Genomic DNA, 18,326 nt, shown 5'->3' on the forward strand with positions numbered 1-18,326 from the left:
TTCTTCGCTCTGGCCTACAAGGTCCGGTGATCTTAGTCACGGCTGCCGTCTTAGTTTCCAGCCCAGCATGCGGGGGGACGGGGGGTCCTCATAGGCAAGTCCAATCTCTTCTATTCTTGGGTTCTCAGAGGAGGGGGCCCCTTCCTGCTCCTCCCCTTGTCCAAGTGATGGCAGACACAGCATGAATCCTGGGAGGAACGACTTGACCAGGCTGACTCCGACTCCCAAAGCTACCTCATGCCTCGCAGAGAAGAGGTGAGCATCGAACACCTTGATGGAGACGTGACTGAGTGACTGATGAGGCTCCTTGTTGAACTAGAACCCAAATTCATTTTCCTCCTCCTAAATACACATTTATCACCTGTTTGCAGGGCGGAGATCTAATTTCGGGACTGTACTTAGGTCCCTGTTTCTGTTCGTGCGCACCGTTAGGGCACATCAGAATTCCAGCACGTTTTGGCTTAATGATTTAATTATCCTACAGATTCCTTGTCCCTCCCAGCTTCGTGTCAGCGACAGACTGTCATGCTACCAATAGGCTCTGAGTTGATTAATTAGATTATATTTGGCTTTTGTTCATATTACAATTTTGGAGAGGCAGGTTAGACATTTTTGTCTTATCTTCCTGAAAGGAGGATGTTATGGGTGGAATCCTGTCCCCCCAACTTCATTAAGTCCTAACCCCCCAGGACCTCAGAATGTGACCTCGTTTGGAAATACGGTTGTTGCAGATGTCATGACTTCAGATGACATCATAGCACCGTGGGGTGGGCCCCTCACCCAACCTGACAGGTGTCCTGTAACAGACATGCACGGAGGGAGACCTGAAGAGCCACAGGGACAAGACAGCCACGGGCAAGCTCCGGACAGTGTCCTGGACAGGTCCTTCCCTTGGGGCCCTCAGAAGGAGCCCACCCTGCCGACACCCTGATTTTGGATTTCTAGCCTCCAGCATGGTGAGACTCTGTTCTTTAAGCACCCACACTCCCATTTGTGGCCATTTGCTCAGCAGCCCTGGGCCCCTCTCAGTTCCGCATGTCTTCCTCCCCTGTCCCACCTCCCCACTCACCAGGGATGGTACGAAGCTCTTCCCCATTTCAGATGAGAACAAAACCAACCTGTCATAAGTAAGGTGAGCCACCGTCTGCAAACGTCTGTCTGGATGTGGCGAGTCTAGAAACCTAAAGCTAGGTGAAAAGGGGGGCCAGGTATGGGGGGACCAGAAGGAAGGAGCGGGGGCAGAGGAGGGTGGGGGTGTGGCCGCCTCTGGACAGACCAGAACACGGGGTTCCCCGAGCAGCACGTTTGCTAAGGCTGGCGTGTGAATCAAGTGGATCATGGGCAAAAACCTGAAAAAGGACTCCGCCCAGCCCCCCACTGGAGGTCAGGACAAAACAGTGTGTTCCACTGAAAGGGTATTTTAGCCAAAACAAGCCACTTCTCGGGTTCCAGAGAGACCCAGACCCCTCCTCTCTCTCCGCTTTCTCCTCATTAAAACCCTATTCATCTTTCACTGTCTGACTCCCCGAGTCTGCCCTTCCTCCGCAGCTCCCCACTGTGCTTACACCCCTGACACGGAGTTAACAGATGCCTCCTCTCTGCCCCTGGTGTCCTCTCTCTAGGTCACCAACGGGGCAGGTCCTCCCCCTCAGTGGCTGCGTTTTGACCCCCCTCACTTGGCTGAGTGACCCTCCCATGTCTGCAGGGAGCGCATAAGTTCCCGAGAACTCAGGAAAGGGGCAGGACTGAGTGTGTTAAGGAAGGTCACTGAAAGGCCCAGAAGTTCTGTGTGAGGTCAGTGGCTGCTAGAGAGAAACAGATCAGAGGGGCTCAGAAAACCTCTGTTACTGCTCCAGACGAACACGCAGGCAAAAGGTGGGGAGAAAAGGAGAGAGACCAAGAATGCATTTCTTAACAAGCAGGTAAAGGTCCAAGTCTACAGAAGGTTACGGGAGACACAACACACACACAGCTGATTCTCCACGCTCCCAGAAACAGCTAAAATTGCCACCACGGATAAATGAAGAACCCTTTCCCTATGCTTGGAACTCCCCAGAGGGAGGCACTATTCGAGGCAACACCGTGTGGACCCTCCAATTCTGCCGTCCATGGACAGGAGAGCACAGAGCAGACGTGAATTTCTGTGGCTTCGACAATGGGTCCCTTGAGGATGACTCCAAAAGGGATTTCTTTTTCTGAATTATGAGCACTAGAGTTGAGGGGGAAAGGTCTGGGTTTATTGGTCCCCGCCATGTGAAACATGCAAATAAATCAGAGACCGAGGATAGAAAGGGGGTCATTGCTGCTGTGAATTTCCAGAAAGATCATCGCGATGACACATAAAGGGAAAAGCTGGGGCAAATAAGTGAAAACTCAGAATTCAAAAAAGCTCAGCTGTGTCACAGAGAGGGATTGGGTCCTGGGGTCCACACATCTGAAAAAAAAAAAAAAAACCATTAAAATGGCTGTTGAATTCTGTCTCTATCAGAAAGCACTCACTGGGGCGCCTGGGCGGCTCGGTCGGTTGAGCACCTGACTCTTGATCTCAGCTCAGGTCTTGATCTCAGGGTTGTTGAGTTCAAGCCCCGCGCTGGGCTCCACGCTGGGCATGAAGCCTACTTAAAAAAATAAAAAGTGCTCATTGACGGGGGAAAAAAAAAACAACCCACAACTCAAGCCTGTTTGTTGACTCTGGTCCTAACTCAGCTGTGTCTTGAACAACGAATTGGTATTTGTCTAAAACACACACAGAAAAGAAGATACTTTTCTTCCAGTTGTCAGAGCAAAAATTCTTTACTCTTCTGTCCAGCAACCTGGAGAAAAACAAGGGAATTTGTGGCTTGGTTTCCTTGACAACCTTATCTTCACTCCAGGCACCAGCCCCTGTCTCTAAGCAACAGGGCACTTTTTAGAATGACATGGAGGTAAAACCCAGAGCTTATCCTGAGCCCCCAGGGACCAAGCAAATCAGGGTAGAGCATGTCCCTTATGGGGCACAGTCCAAATAACATGGGAAGGCACACGGCCCAAATTCTCTCACCAAACCCCATACGCAACCCGGCATCCCACCACGCCCTTACTGCCTGTCATTCTAGCTCTCTACTCTCCTCCCCTTGGCTTTCTCCTCTGTCCTCTGGAGGGGTCAGTGGCTGAGTTCATCATGCACCCCACTCCTAACAGGAGAGCCTGTGTGGCCCTCGTGTGAAGGCGAGTCTGCCCCTTGAGACCAGGGCTCAGGCAGGAAAGCTAAGATGCTCCTGTGACTTGCTGATCTCGTAAACAAACGGCTTTGCTGGAGAAAAGTGTTTGATTAAAAGCCGATGAGAGCATTTGCCTCTGTTGCTGGGCTGTCATTTGGGAGACCCTGCACCTGAAAACAGAGAGTCAGAGATCTTTTTTTTTTTCTTTCCACTGGCACACTCCTACCTCTTCTCTCAACAACTGTGCCCTGAGAAGGATTTCTGAGAACATAACGAAGAGGAATAAATGAACACCACCCCTGGAAATGATCGCTCTGAACTTTCAGAGAGAGAGGATGAGCACACAGTTCAGCGGAAGGAAGGAAACGGGGATCGGCGAGGAGAAGGTGCGGGCCAGCTGCCAGACTGGATCATCAGGGAAACTGCTGTCTCTCAGGTCCCTTTACTACTCAGGTGGGCTCACATCCAGGACCCGAGTTTATCCTCACGTGAGGCCAGAATAATTCTCCCTCCCTCCCAGATCTGGAAATCACTTGTTAAAAGCACAACCACAAGGTTATCTTCAAAATAAGGTAAAAACTACAGAACCTGAGTCCTAGCTCTTTCTTACCCATCGTAAGCCGCAATCGTAAGGGGAGAGTTTGGCCAGTCTCCGTTGTTATCATTCAAAGGCAGTTTCCAAATTCCAAATTCCATGAGCTTTGAGTTATTTTCTCATTAAACTTTTCTGGTAGCACATCAGCAAGATGGATCTGTTTGAGACTCCTCTCCTTGTGCATTTTCCCTTGAGTAGAATTACTGACTGTAAGGGGCAATGAATTCCTTTTTGAGCGCTCATGTGAATTCCATTTCCAATAGCTACTTGGCTAAAGTTACGGGGGTGGGGGGGGAATCCTTGCTCTACAAGTGGGGCTTGCTGACAGTGGGGCTTAAGCCCTGGGGATGGGCTACAAAGATCTACAGCTTGGGGCCACTCCCGGGGTCAGGAAGAAGGGGATTAGGGGCTGGAAGAGTTACTCCTGCACTCCAATTGGCAGGATGCCGGAGGCAAGGCAAGATCCAAGACAAAAGGAAATGGGGCCCAATGTCTACTCCCAGCAGCTACCAACCACTGCATGAGCAGGCAGAACAGTGACAGACCAGGACGAGACCCTGCAAGAGGATGCGGTGCCACCCTCTGGGCAGGTAAAATGCAAAAAACACAGACTGTGGGGCTGCCCATTCTCCAGGGGGCCGAACGGCAGCAGGATGGGTGGTTTGACTTGGCTTGGAAATCCAGGTGTTGGAGGAAGCTTGGGCCCAACCCAGCCCTCCCCCCACTCAGCAGGCTTCCTAGAGACAGAACTCGCCAGCTTCTTCGTGTGCTCTGTGGAGAACAGCCCCCCCTCCCTCCTCCTGTCCTCTCCCACGGCCTCATGCTTAGCTCACCACCCTGAATGCGTGTCTCCAGGCCAACAAGAAGAGAAGTGCCCAAGGCCTCGGAAGCTGTTTCGGTCAGGTCAGCCATGCGTCTGTGGCAATTACCACCCAGAAAAGGGAATAATTACCCTCCAAATGAGGGAGGAACGTGGCATGGACCTACAGGTGCATTTAGGTTCCATTTTGCTCACTGTACTTAACGACAGAAAAGGAAAGAGAACAGGATTTTGATTTCAAAATTCATCCTTGGCTAATTGTTATTTGCAGAACACAAGTAACATTTTAATTATTTTCAACTCCACACCGTAATAGCTATCAAGGGAACGGAGAGAAAAACAGGATAAACAGGGACTTATTAAATACATAATTAATGTGTCCTAAAATTAGCATATATAAATACGAATGAGCTGGGACTATTATAGAGTCTGCACCTTCACCACGATCACCTGATTAAACCTGTTCTATCTGCCACAGCTTCTGAACAAATGAGGCCGTCTCGTCAGGGGACAGGGACTCATCAGCAGGTGAAGACGTTCCCCAGAGGAATTCTCCCACCAGCCCAGGCTCACGGTGTTTTCAGAACCCAAAGTGTTAGAAAAGCTAGAGTCCTCTTTACAGTGAAGCAAAGACAAGTTAAGCTCTGGGGGTAAAGCCAGCACGGGTCACGTGAGACTCTGCACACAGCAATGTCTCTGAATTCCGGGCCAGTTTGCAGTAGCAACAGTCCTCGGTCCTTGGTGTGGCCTCTCTGGGAGGAGGAAAGGGTCTGAAAGGATTTGTCCTTGCAGCCTTGGCCTAGGGCGGAGGTGCCCGGCTGAACAGAGCCACAGCAGCGCAGTTCTGGTGGGAAGGATGCTTCCAGATGCGGACTCATCTGCCCGCCCCCTGCGGATGGCTCAGTGGTGTGGCTCCAGACACCTCCTCCTCATCTCATTAACTCCCAGGAAGAAAGAGAAAGAAAGAGAACCAGTGCCCATCACGCTGGTGGCCTTGACCCTTCCAGTGCGCCCCACCGTGCACCGCTTGCCTCTTGCTTCCTCCATCCTTTGTGTGTGTGGGGGCGGAATTCCTGGCAGCTCATCAGTCCTCCAAGGCCTGGGTTCAATCCCAAGTCTAAGGGCAGTATAAATATTAATGTTTAAAACGCAGGGAGCCAAAAGAAATTACACCCTTGGTCTGGGGCCTTGCACTTGTTTTGACTTCCCATGATGATGGATTCGTTCTGTACTGCAGTATAATTTGTGTACGTATAAACTTTATCTCCTCTGTCAGAATGGAAGCTCTTTCACGGCATAATTGTATCTCTCGGAGCACTGAGATCTGTGCCATCGGACGTGGCGGCCACCAGCTACATGTGGCCATGAAGCACTTGGAATTTGGCTGGAGGGACGGAGCAAAGGAAGACTTTTACTTCGTTTGAATTAATTTAAGTTTGAATTTAAATTTAAATTTTAAATTAAATTTAAATTAAAAATAAATACCATTAAATTTAAAAATAAAAATTAAAATCTTAGTTTTTACACAAAAAATAAAAATAAAGTTTAAATTTAGAAATAAAGTTAAAATTAAATTTAAATTTAAAAACTGAAGAAATAGAAACCATTTTTTTCTTCACTATACACAGCTTTGCTTCAGCTGGGCTTCTTTTCACTCGAACCATTAAAAGTTCAGCATCCAAACTGAGATGCGTCAGAGCACAAGAGAGACCCTGGATGTCAAAGACTTCGTGTGAGATAAAAAGAAAGAAAGAATGCACAGTGTCTCAAGTTTTTATACTGATTCGCTATCGAAATAATATTATTTTGATTAAAGAAGGTAGATTTTTCAAAATTAGCTTCACTTGTTATTTTTCTATTTTTTTGGCAACGCGGCTGCTGGAAAGCCAAGGAGCGCTCTGCGGCTTGCACGGTGGCCCCACCGGTGCGGGGGCCCTGGCAGCTTCCCACATGGAGAGTATGGGTCGGTTGTTTGGTTGAACATCATAAACAGACGATTCCATCGTCCTCGCCTGGTCCCAGTCTCCGTTACAACCAGAGGAAAGCATTTTTCAGGGTATCGGGATCAGAAATCAAATCTGTGCCCAGGACACAAAAGAACACTGGGGGACAAAGGAATCAAATCGCGTGTGCCGATTAATGAATCACGTCCCTCTTTTGGAAATGGATGAAAATACAGTACAATAGGCTGTAAGAGGAGAGAAGAACTCAGAGGATGAGACCATGAGAAAGTCCTTCCTTCACATCGCGGCGGCTTCTTAGCAGCCAAGGGAGAAAAAGAAAGGTTATACACAGTATAACTTATGGAGATTATCTCCATGAGGAGGGCAAAGTTTTCTCAGCGAGTGCATTCTACAATCGATATCTTATTTGGGAGCACTGGGGGATGAACTGGACATTTTCCCCAACAACAACAAAAAAAAAAAAAGAGAGAGAGAGAGAGAAAGGAAAAAAGTGACAATAAACACTGGGGGAATTTTCACGTGACAGTTAATGTCCTTCCTCTGAAACCCGATTTGAGGCAAGAGAAGGTGTTCTGAGGGGCTTAAGCTGGCACGAACCCAATATGCCGCCTTGCTTGGGGGATGGGTGTGTGTCACCCAGGGGAGACGAGGACAAGCTCGCCCTTGGAGCAGCTCTTTCCATTCTCCTGACCTCAGACAGGGTCATGAGCCTGCTGGGAGTTCCCTGCCCTTCCCCCACCCCGTGCTGTCCCCACTTCGAGAGACAAGAAGCCAGGTCAGAGCCAACGGGAACAAGATGAGGGTACCACAGTGGTGACTCTGTACTACCCCTTTGTTAAAAAATGAATTATTGGGGGAGAACCTGGGTGGCTCAGTGGGGTTAGACCTCTGCCTTGGGCTTGGATTGTGGATTTAGGGTCCTGGGTCGAGCCCCACATCGGGCTCTCTGCTCAGCGGGAAGCCTGCTTCCCCTCCACCCTCTGCCTGCCTCTCTGCTACTTGTGATCTCTGTCTGTCAAATAAATAAATAAAATCTTTAAAAAAAAAAAAAAAGAATTATTTTTGAATTTTGAAATTTAAGGCAGTTTATTCCTAATCCATGTTTGATACACCCCATGGCTAAGAACAGGTGCCTGGGGAAACAGAACGCGTCTCCTAGACAGAACTCAGCCCAAGGCAAGCTTGGGGAGGATCTGAGCAATTCGTGAAGTTGCATTTGTTGTTTTTGTTTTTTTTTGCCAAGGATCGAGAACAGTGCCATCCGCTAGAACTTTCTGTGGAGATGGAATTGTTCTATATCTGTGCTATCCAATATGGTAGCCACTAGCTGTGTATGGCTGGCTACTGAGCCCGTGACATGTGGCGAGGTCTGACTGAGGATCTAAACTTTGCATTTTGTTCAAATCTCATCAATAAATAGTACAGCATTTGCTGGCTCTGGGATCTACGCCTTTCTGACTCCAGAGCCTCTGCGTGTCTGTTCCAGTGGCTACCTAGCTGCTATACTGGACACTGCAGGTCCAAAAGGACAGCAACACCACATTCTAGCAGGCATCTGCTGGGCTAGAAGACAAAGGCAACTGGAAGTTACTGGAAACTTTGAGTCTTAATACACAAATACGTTCAGATTCTCTTGCCTTAATTTCTTCCTTTCATTTACATAATAGGTAGGGGGATGACATACTCTAATAGATGTGGAAATGAGTCTTGATTTCAAGGCTAGTCCTCACGCAGCTTGACAGCACAGCTCACGTGATCCGAAGGACCAGCTGGTACGGCATGGGCAGGGCGGGAGCTGGCAGCCAATCTGAAAGTTGCCTGGTGGCCTTATGGGGGTGGCAGTGGGGCGGGGGTGCGGCAGATCCTGTAGGAATCCCAGCGTTGGGATTTCGCCCTCCGGGTGTCTGCGCCAGCTCTCATGCTCCAACCCAACAGCGTAACTGTGGAGCGTGCTACCAGCTTCTGCTAGAGCGCACACCCAGGGACACAATATGCTGAGCAAAATGTCATCCCAGACAGGAGCCTGAGCTAATTATAATGTCAGGCTTCCCACCGAGACACAGATAATTAGAGGAGAATATTACAGTGTTTCCCAACTCCTGGGGTAAATGAGAAGCCTCTTCAAACGTAACCTGCTGGAGATAAAAATTAAAGTGGCTGGAGACATTCCATTGGGAGACCCCCAAGGCCAGCGCCAAACCATCTTTCAGGATCAGGGAGAGGGGGCAGGGGGAGAGAAAACGGCGAGTGGCCCCGCTGGTGGCCACCACTGTCGTTTCCCTTAACGCTGAACCCCACGATGGAGATTATCTCCAGTTTACAGCCAGGAACACGGAAGCTCCCAGAGTCCTACCTAAGGCCCCCCAGCTGGGAGGAAAGCACTGGGTGGCTCCAGGATCCGCGCCCTTGGCCTTTCTGATTCTAAATCCTGGGCTTGTCCCCTCTCCCCATATCACCCTCCCTGACATCAGGGCTGACCATCTTCCTTGGCCCTAGATGGCCCTCCCTGGGCGGAGGTGGTGTTGACAGAGGTGCCCAGGGCCCCCAAGGGGGCTCGTCGCATACGCCTCGGTAGGGCCCCCACAGAGGCGGTTCCCCCACAGAGGCGGTTCCCGTTGTCCCGGCCGAAACCTCCTTGCTGAACTGAGTCGGGGCATCTGGAGTGATAATCACACCAACGCGCCGGGCCGGTGCAGCAGACGTTTCACATTTAATGTGGAAAGCTTTGAAGAAGAGAGAAGCATTTCCTGAACGCCTCTGTCACTGGCTCTGGAAAGCGCGGTGACCGGCCAGGAGGAAGGAAGCACGCACAGCTCAGCCTAGCGAGGAGCGGTGGGCTGGACGCCGGGGGGATGGAGCATGAGTCAGGCTCTGTCTGTGCCTGCTCACGCAGCCTCGAGCCTCCAAGTCAGCCTCCCTGGGTCTCCGTTTCTAAAATGTAAAACAGGTACAAATAGCCAACTCATATACGCGGGCCCCTTGCCTGGCGAGGGGCTGCCTCCAGCATCAGCGGCGGCTTCTGTTACTGCCAAGGACAGTGGCCTCGAGAGGTGCTCCGCTCACCCGTGACCCAGGCCTCTGGCTGCACGAAGCATTCCTCCAGTTTCTGGAAGCAGAACAATGCTTGAGTGATGTCATCGGAAAGGTCCCTGTCTAATGACAGACTTTTCTATCTGGTCTTGGTCCCAGGAAAATGAAGAGTCAGAACGTTGTCCTTTCCAGCTCCCGGCCTCCTCCCTGCAAGCTCGAAGCACTGTCCCTCCGAAGCTGCCCTTGCAGCACAAGGACACCAGGTGAGGGCAACGTGGATACCCAGGCTCATCCCACCAGCAAGCCCGGGGACGTGTGAACGCTGCCTTTGTGACAAAGGGGACTTGGCAGACAGGACTGTCCTGGAGAGTCTGCTTCTCTCCTTCTCCCTCTCCCTACCTCTGCTCATGCGCTCACTCTCCCTCTCAAATAAATAAGTACATAAGTCTTTAAAAAAAAAAAAAAGGGAGGGAAACAGATCAGACACAGAAGAGAGAGCAATGTGCCCACGGAGGCAAAGACTGGAATCAGGTGTGGCCACAAGGCCGGGGCCCAGCAGCCTCCGGAAGCTGGAAGGGGCAAGAACAGACTCTCCCCACCATAAGGGGGAGCTGGGCCCGCACAGCACCACGACGTTAGCCCAGTAAAACCGATGGCAAACTTCTGGCCCCCAGAACAGTAAAAGAATAGGTCTGGGCTGTTCTAAGCCCCTGCATTTGTGACCGTTTGTTAGAGCACCACCGGGAGCTAATACAATCCTCTGTTTTTTTCCCAACCTGTCATTTAAAGAACCCCAATAAGATTATCTCAGGCATCAAGGGAAACTCTTACTTTTTTTTTTTATAACACCTTTTTTGTGTGTTTTGGGGGGTTAGGAATGTTGAGATGGTCAGGTGATGGAGGTTCTCCTTCCCAAAACCATTTTTATCCTATGAGTCATTCACGATAGATAAGCGGATAAATCTCACAAAAACGTGAAGAAAATAAAAATCAGCCACAGTCCCAGGAATAACCAACCAGTGCTCATATTTTAGTGTGCGAATGGTGGGATGTTGTTCCTTGGGTGGGGGGAGGGTGGGAGCCATTCTGATTAAAATTTCAAATGTTTCATTAAAGCCACGAAATAGGAACCGTTGATGAAGACGAGCCAAATCATTAAAATCAACTGTCATGCTGTTCTGGAGATGGAGGCAGTGACCTTAGCTCGCTCTAGGTCACAGCAGCAACCAGCAAAGCGAACTTGACTCTTGATTTTAATGAGAGGAAAATAAAAAGCATGGGACTCCGTCCGCCTCTTCTGTGGATTAATAAATAATTTCAAATGCAAAAGAAAGCTGGCTGTGCCCCGGAGACCCACAGGAGTTGAATATCAGCCCTCAGCCCGCCTGATCAGCCAAGGGAGAAGGGGAACTGGGCCCCCCCCAACCCCGGTCTTGAATGACACCCCATCCTCCTAGGATGGAGGCCAGGTAGCAAGTGTACCCCCCATTCCACAGGCGCAAATAGATCCTGAGCTCCAACATGTCACGTGTGAGCTCAGAAAAGGCAGACAGCACTGGGGGAGGGGAGACACCTTTAAAGAACTGCCATTCAGAGCGATAAGGTCATGACAGACGCAGACACAGGACACAGCACGGCCTCGCAAAGGAAGGGATGATTAACACCGTAAACACATGGAAAGAATACTGCACGATCTGTCTTATTGTTCACAGACTCATCCAAAGCCGGGCTGAAGGAAATCCCAGTGATAATTTAACACTTGCGTGTACACACGCGCATGTGCACACACGCCGTGAGTCACCAAATGGACTAGTGTTTGAAGGACAGAACCTCTGGAAGATCCCTTTAAGCTCAAAATTGAACTTTTTGGCACAGAAAGCAAAGCTGTAGTGCACTGTCGAGACCATAAGCCACTCATGAAAGGAGATTAGTGGGAACTCGACTGCTAGTTGCTCTTAATTCCACTCAGACGCTGAGAGGCGGCGTGTCTGCCGCAGGCCCGGGAACTTCTGGAAGGCTCGGAGCCCTCGAGCCTGCATGACGTTGCATGGAAATCACTTTAGAATTTTTTTTTTTTAAGATTTTATTTATTTATTTGACAGAGAAAGATCACAAGCAGGCAGAGAGGCAGGCAGAGAGAGAGAGAGGGAAGCAGGCTCCCTGATGAGCAGAGAGCCCGATGTGGGACTCGATCCCAGGACCCTGGGATCATGACCTGAGCCGAAGGCAGAGGCTTAACCCACTGAGCCACCCAGGCGCCGCTGGAAATCACTTTAAGTGACAATGCTCCAAAGGCTACAGGGTTGCTTTCGCAAAAAACACATCCTTTCCTCGGGGTATCGTTTTCCAAAGGATGCGAGGGCCCCAACCCGCCGCTGACGCACACAGGCCAAGCCAGAGAAGGGACAATGTGGATACGCAGCCCGTCCCCTGCAGGGACTCTGCATCAGCCACTCGAGCCGCAGGGGCTCGCGTCTGATGGTCTTCATCAATCAGGACGGTTTCCTCTGAAAACATTTAAGCTGCTTGCAAGACTCTGCCTTTGTTTCTTGAAAGTGGGGATTTTCCACTTTCAGGAAAGTGTCAGGACTGTATGAGGTCCGTTCCCTCCCAGATCTGCCTGTGGGCTGTGTGAGGGGGTCCCCACCTCTTCCCAGGTTCTTAAGGATGACGGTGAGCCACAGAAGTCCAAGAACACATCTGTCCTTGCACACGTGTATTAAAGGTTAACCCATTGCCCCAGGGGTTTGTGCATGTGTGTGTGTCTACGTGTGTATCCTCGCACTCCGGAAACCTCTGGAGGACAGGATATTCGCTAACAAGCTCTCCTTTTTACTTCTAAATTAAAAAAGAAAATTAACAAAATGCCATCTCCAGTACATATAAAACTGAACCAGCAAAGACGAAAAAACTTCAAAAAAAATCAATTATCCTTTTAGTCATTGTGAAGAGTCTATCTTCAAACCCAGAGTCTCAGGGAATGTCAAAGCTCTAGTTAAATTTTTAATAAAGTATAAGGATAGTGTTAAAAAAGAGACCTTTTCAAAGATAAGCCGGCGACAGACGAGCTCTTGATACGGCTCCCGTCTATGTCCACACCCCAGCCTGCTGCTTCGGCACACCCCACGGCTCCACCCTCAGCAGACGCTGGGACGGGGCCCCTGTCAGGGCCTCCAGCACAACCGCCCCAGACTAAGCCCCACTGTCTGCAGCTCGCACCCCCACCATGGCCTCTGCCCAGTCTCCCCATGGCTGCCCTGGCCCCTCCTGGGTCCAGTCTGAATTCAGTGCCTGGAGAGAAGCTTTGAAAGCACCGTTCAGATCAAATGACTCTCTGCTCAAGACCCTGGAGTGGCCCATCTCGCAGAGTAAAAAGGAAAATCCTTACAATGCCTCTGAGCTCCAGCTGGGGTAGGGCTGACTCTCTATCCTCACTTTGTGCCTCTCCCTCCCACTCACCCTACTCCTACTCCATGCCGGACTCCTGGCTACTCCTCGGAGGTCCAGACGTGCTTCTGCCTCAGGGCCCTTGCACTGGCTGCTCCCTCTGCCTGGAACACTCACTGTGCCCCCAGAGAGCTGAATGTCTCACTCAAATGCAAGGTCTCAGTGAGACCCACCCTGACGACTCTATTTCCTTTCAGTAACAGCTTAGCATCTCATCAGCCCTGCTGGACGTGTCCATTGTTTACAGCGCCAACCGCCTCTGAATGTAACATATAATCCACCGATCACTACTATTTCCATTGTCTATCCCCCTTCCCTAACGTTACAGAGGCTAGGTATCTTGGTCTGTTTTATGACTGATATAACTCAAATGCCTAGAATTCATTATTAAAATGCAATTAATAAAAGGCAAGACTGGGGAAGAAATTTACCCTCAAACTTCTCAATCCACACAAACCAGCCGCTCCCCAGGTCACAGACCGTCACGCTGGGATACTGGTGAAGCCGACTCAGTTGAGTTTCCTGTGAGCCTCACAACCCTCATCTCAAAAGACACTTCCCCATTCACCATGATAGGGACATAGGTTGAACACGAACTTGGGAATACCCAGGATCCAGAAGAAGGTCTACTGTCAAGGAAGACGTAACCTCTGCGTCCGTGCTGACCATGATCATCAAATGTTGGTGTCATCCCATACACCTCGCTGCTAGCACGGTTTGTTTCTCACCTTAATCCAAGCTCTCGCAGAAGTCAATAAACATTCGAAGATGGGAACTCTGACTCTCCCTGACCTTCTGTCAAAATGAGTCCCAAAACAGTCCCAGCTGAGCGCATGGGAACACAGAAGGGAAGAGTCTGGTAGAAGACAGGAAGGGCTCCATCAGAGGAAAGCTTTTTCCCGGCTTCTCAAAACCCAGTGCTACGAAATCTAGATTTTAGGACACTTTTGTATTCTTCAGGGAGACAGAATCAGCACAGGATACCTTAAGCCAGTACAGCTATCTTATGTGACTGGAAACCCAATGGACAGATCTTTATTCATTTCCGACTGGTTAGAGAAGGAGCCTTGAGTGGCAGAAAGATCGCTACTATTATGACTGAAAAGACAAGATAAGTACCTTCTCTTCTCTACTGATTAGATTTAACAGGCTGAAGACAACTGTGGAGGTTTTTCGAGCTGTCCTCCGCCAAGCCCTAGGTCTTCCAGTGAGCTCGCTAAGATTCTGCGGGTGAATGTGGCCAGACCTTTCCACCAGGACAAATCTGCTCTGGTCAGCTTTGTGCACTGGGGTCCCACATAAGACTCTGTCTCAAGAAATACTTAATAGCTGGCTCTAGAAAAACCAAAGAGTCTGTCCATGACCCAGAGGGAGAGAGCCAAGAGGGAAATGAGAAAAACACGCTCAAGAAAAACTGGGGGGCAAACCATATGATAAAAATTCCTAAGACAAGGATACAAGTAATAAGAATAGTGCTTCTCATCCAGGGGACGACCTGAGCTTTACTGGCTGGAAATGGAGGGCCTGGGTGGCTCAGCTGGTTGGGCGGCTGGCTCAGGTCATGATCTTGGGGTCCTGGGATCGAGCCCTACATCTGCTTGTCCCTCTCCCTCTGCCCCTCCCCCTGCTCATGTACACTCTCTCACTCTAAAATAACTATATGGACCAAATCTTTCTAAAAAAGTGACTGGAAACATAGTGTTCTTGACAGGTTTAGCATATATCAAAATATATAAGTTATCAAAATTTTCATTCTTTAATAATGACCAAAAAAACCCCTAAAACAAAAAACAAGTCCTTGTTGTGTAAGCAGAAGGCTATCGAGTTACCCAGCGAGGAATACCCAGCGAGTTCAGTTTGGCCGTGGCCTCGGACCCCACAAAATGGAAGCCAGATGGTCATACAGCAACATCTATAAGAGCTTCGAAGAGAAAAAGGGGCCTCTGGTCACTGCCCTGTAACAAGGTAACAAGTTCCTGGCATCAGGAACTGTGCAAAGGGCTCAGATAATGAACGTATCACTTGGGGACACTTCCTCAGCAAGATTATTTCTAAAACTTGAGCTCTGGCACAACCAATGATGGAACGTTGAAGAACTCAAGGCTGAGGAAGTCACAGCTGGAAGGGAGGACAGGAGTATTCTTAACGCTAATCACTGCTACCATTTTCCAAATGCTCATGGAGTCCAACTCGTTTAAGTATGGAAAGAAATGTGATTCATTTTGTAAATGATATCCCGGTTCTCTCAGTAGTCGCTTTATGCCCATTTCACAGATGAAAAAAACCAAGGCTCAGAGGGCTCAAGTCACTTGTCCAGGTACACTAGTGAGTAAATGGCAGAGCTGGAATTCCAAGATGTGACCCAGAGAGTTCCTCAGGTTCCCTCATTTTTTTAAAGAATATCTTTGTTCTTTTTTAGGCATATCTATGTTTTCTCGTTACTCTAAGCGAAACAGAATGTATTTGAAATAGAACGCCAACGAATTTTGTTCCATTAAACTAAACCCAGAGACGCAAAGCAAATTCACCGCAGCATGCTAGAACGGACAGGACGGGCAAGGGCATGTTCGGACAGGTGGCCCCTGGGAGAAGGCGGGTAAGGCAACCATCGCTGCCAACCTGTACGGAACGCAGGATTTTAAAAGGCCGTTAGAACCAGAGACATCCCGCGTTTCTACAAGCTGCACCCCACAGCAGTATCACAAGTTGCCGATAAAGTTGAGGAAGATTTGCATTCTGTCCCCGCGTCCCTGCGAAAGAGGATCCATGTCACGAAGGTCCGCGCTCTTCTTCCAGCCAAGACAGAGTGACTGAGCGACGGAGTGACTTTCCCTTTGGGCAGGCAGCTGGAGCGCGCCGGGGCAGGACCTCACCTGGAATGTTGTGGATGGTGATGGCCAAGATGAGCAGCGCCATCCTCCTCCAGCTGCTGCTGCCGGGCTGCGCCGGGTTCCCTCGAGGAGGCGCCGGGGGGGCAGGGCCCTCAGGAAAGCCGGTGGCCACTGCCTTCTTCCTCTGATAGGCCTCGCCATTCTCACTCTTGTCTGAACAAAGAGAGAGGGGCGGGGAGAGAGAGCACTTTGAAAATGTGCACCCTGGAGCTAGGGCAAGCAGCAGCAGGAGGACGCTTTCCACCCTGGGGAGGGATCTACCTCCTAACGGACCCACTGTTCTGTTTCTTTCTCCCCTCCCCCTTCCTTCGCTTGCTCACCCACTCATTCAGCAAACGCTCACTGAGTAGACGCTCGGTGCCTAGTGCACAGGGATGGGAGAGGATAAAAAAGATGAAACCGGGGGTGCCCTGGCAATGCTTATTAGGGAGAAACAATACTGAGTGGTGATGAGGAGCTCAGATCCTGGAGCCAGGCTGCCGGGCTCCCTGCTGCCTTGTCCACTTATCAGCTGTGTGGCACTCAACTAGCTGTTTACCCTCTCTGTGCCCTAGTTTCCTGAGTCACAGAGTGAGAGAATAATGGTACCTACCCCACAGGGTCATGCAAGGATTAAATGAGAGGCTCCAGGCAAGGGCTCAATGGCTACCAAGTGCGCAGGTGTGGACTGTGGTGGCTGTCCCGTGTTCCCTCTCTCCCTACACATGACCCCATAGTTATGCCACCTCATGGGAACCCATCCACATGCGAGGCCTGGCCAATCAGATTCCCTCCCCGGGGACTGGGGGACTGGAGTGGGGACGGGCCCGGTGATTCAAGTGAGGATTCTCAATCCAAAAGGTCATGTATGGGCAGCCTGATGTCCCACACAGGAAGTGAACAAGGGTGCAGCTTGACAGATGAGAGAAGGAAGGAGAAGCACAGAGGCACACCGAGACGGGAAATGATGCAGCCAGCCAGCCAGCCAGACGGACACACAGACAGGCAAATGGCAGCCTGGTGTCACAGGACATTCTGACCCTCGTGGGCTGACTATGGTACCCAGACACTGGATTCACGAGCTAACCCTCCTTTCAAACCTTCCCTTTGGGGGGGTATATTTGAAGGGTGTTGTTTCATAGACCCACATTGCACCAACTACCTATGGTGTCCCGGGTCCTATCTGCTCATTCCTAATGGAGGCAAATGGCCCAAGTCTGAGGCCAAGCACCCAGCCCACAGTGGTGCGCCGTGTGGATACGTCTGCGGGAGCGGCGTCCGGGGGAGCAGAGTCCTGAGCAAACGGCAGACACGTGGCAGCAGGAACAGAAAGGAGAGTCTATCGGGAGTGAACATGAGAACCTGAGAGTCATAACGGATGGGACACCTGACCGTGTCTGCACAATCCCCATCACGAGCAGGGCAACCATACCTCCCAGTCTGGGACCGCCATCCCAGGGACACTAGGAGTGTCCCCTTTCATGCTCAAAGTGTCCTGGTTGGGACAATGAACAGTGTGGCTCCTACGACTGCAGGAAATAGCAGAAGCTTGATGGCCACTCAGCTGTGTGGGGGGCCACTGGTCACAGAAGTCCGTGGTCATCAACTTGAACGGTAGGAGGGACTCTCCATGGTGCTTCTACTTCCTTTCTCAATAAATTTTCCACAAGCAAAAGAATTCTCATCTCTAAGCTGAAAGTCACAAAGATGTTTCCCAAAGTCAATTAAGAAGTAAGGGCAACTGTAAGGACTCCTTTGGCTTTGACCGTGGGCCTCTGGCGGGCCTCTCCCTACTGCTTTGCTGAAAAGCAAGGTAGGGTGGTTTACCTTTCCCTCTCAAGCGCTTCACTTAAAGACCAGATCTTGCCACATAAACTGGATCGGGGCTTTGATGCCCTTTTCAGAGGAACCTGCCTAAGTGAACATCGCTTTCTATTTCCAAAACAGGAAAAGAACAAAAATAAAAACAAAACCAAAACACTTCTTTTGAAGACCCGTTTGTTCACTCCTATCCAGCAGGTCTGCTGGAGGAGGAAGCAAGTGCCAAAGGCAGGCAGACCCCGGCATCCCCACGTCCCGACCCATTTTCTTTTGGAGCTAAACTCTCACGGCGGGGTCTCCACGCCATGCACGTGTTCATGTGTGTGTGTGTGTGTGTACACAAGCATGGGAGTGTCACCTGGTCCCTCACATACCACAAGTCCTTTGTGCACGTGCGCACACCTGTTTCTTGACACCCACAGGGTGTCAACTTTTAAGGTGACAATACTTGACGACTCAGGCCACAGAGTCATCATGCTGGGTCATGCTGGGCAGAAAACTGAGTAAATCTGTGGGACCTCAAGCCCATGAACACTAAAGATACAAGCAAAGCAGGCCCGAGGGCTGTCCAGGACACTT

The 18,326-nt window shown here is 50.2% G+C and overlaps 1 protein-coding gene across 4 annotated transcripts in view; it reads right to left on the minus strand.

Moving 5' to 3' along the window:
• The window catches only part of SLC39A11 (solute carrier family 39 member 11), a 390,505-nt gene that overhangs the window by 115,081 nt on the left and 257,098 nt on the right, over positions 1-18,326 (minus strand). For all 4 annotated transcript variants that reach the window (XM_045983907.1, XM_045983906.1, XM_045983908.1 and 1 more), the window contains one exon: positions 15,930-16,100. In XM_045983907.1, the coding sequence (XP_045839863.1) occupies positions 15,930-16,100 (171 nt within the window). The remainder of the gene's footprint in view (positions 1-15,929; positions 16,101-18,326) is intronic.

This window comes from Meles meles, chromosome 18 (assembly GCF_922984935.1).
Source record: "Meles meles chromosome 18, mMelMel3.1 paternal haplotype, whole genome shotgun sequence".
NCBI classification, from domain to species: domain Eukaryota; kingdom Metazoa; phylum Chordata; class Mammalia; order Carnivora; family Mustelidae; genus Meles; species Meles meles.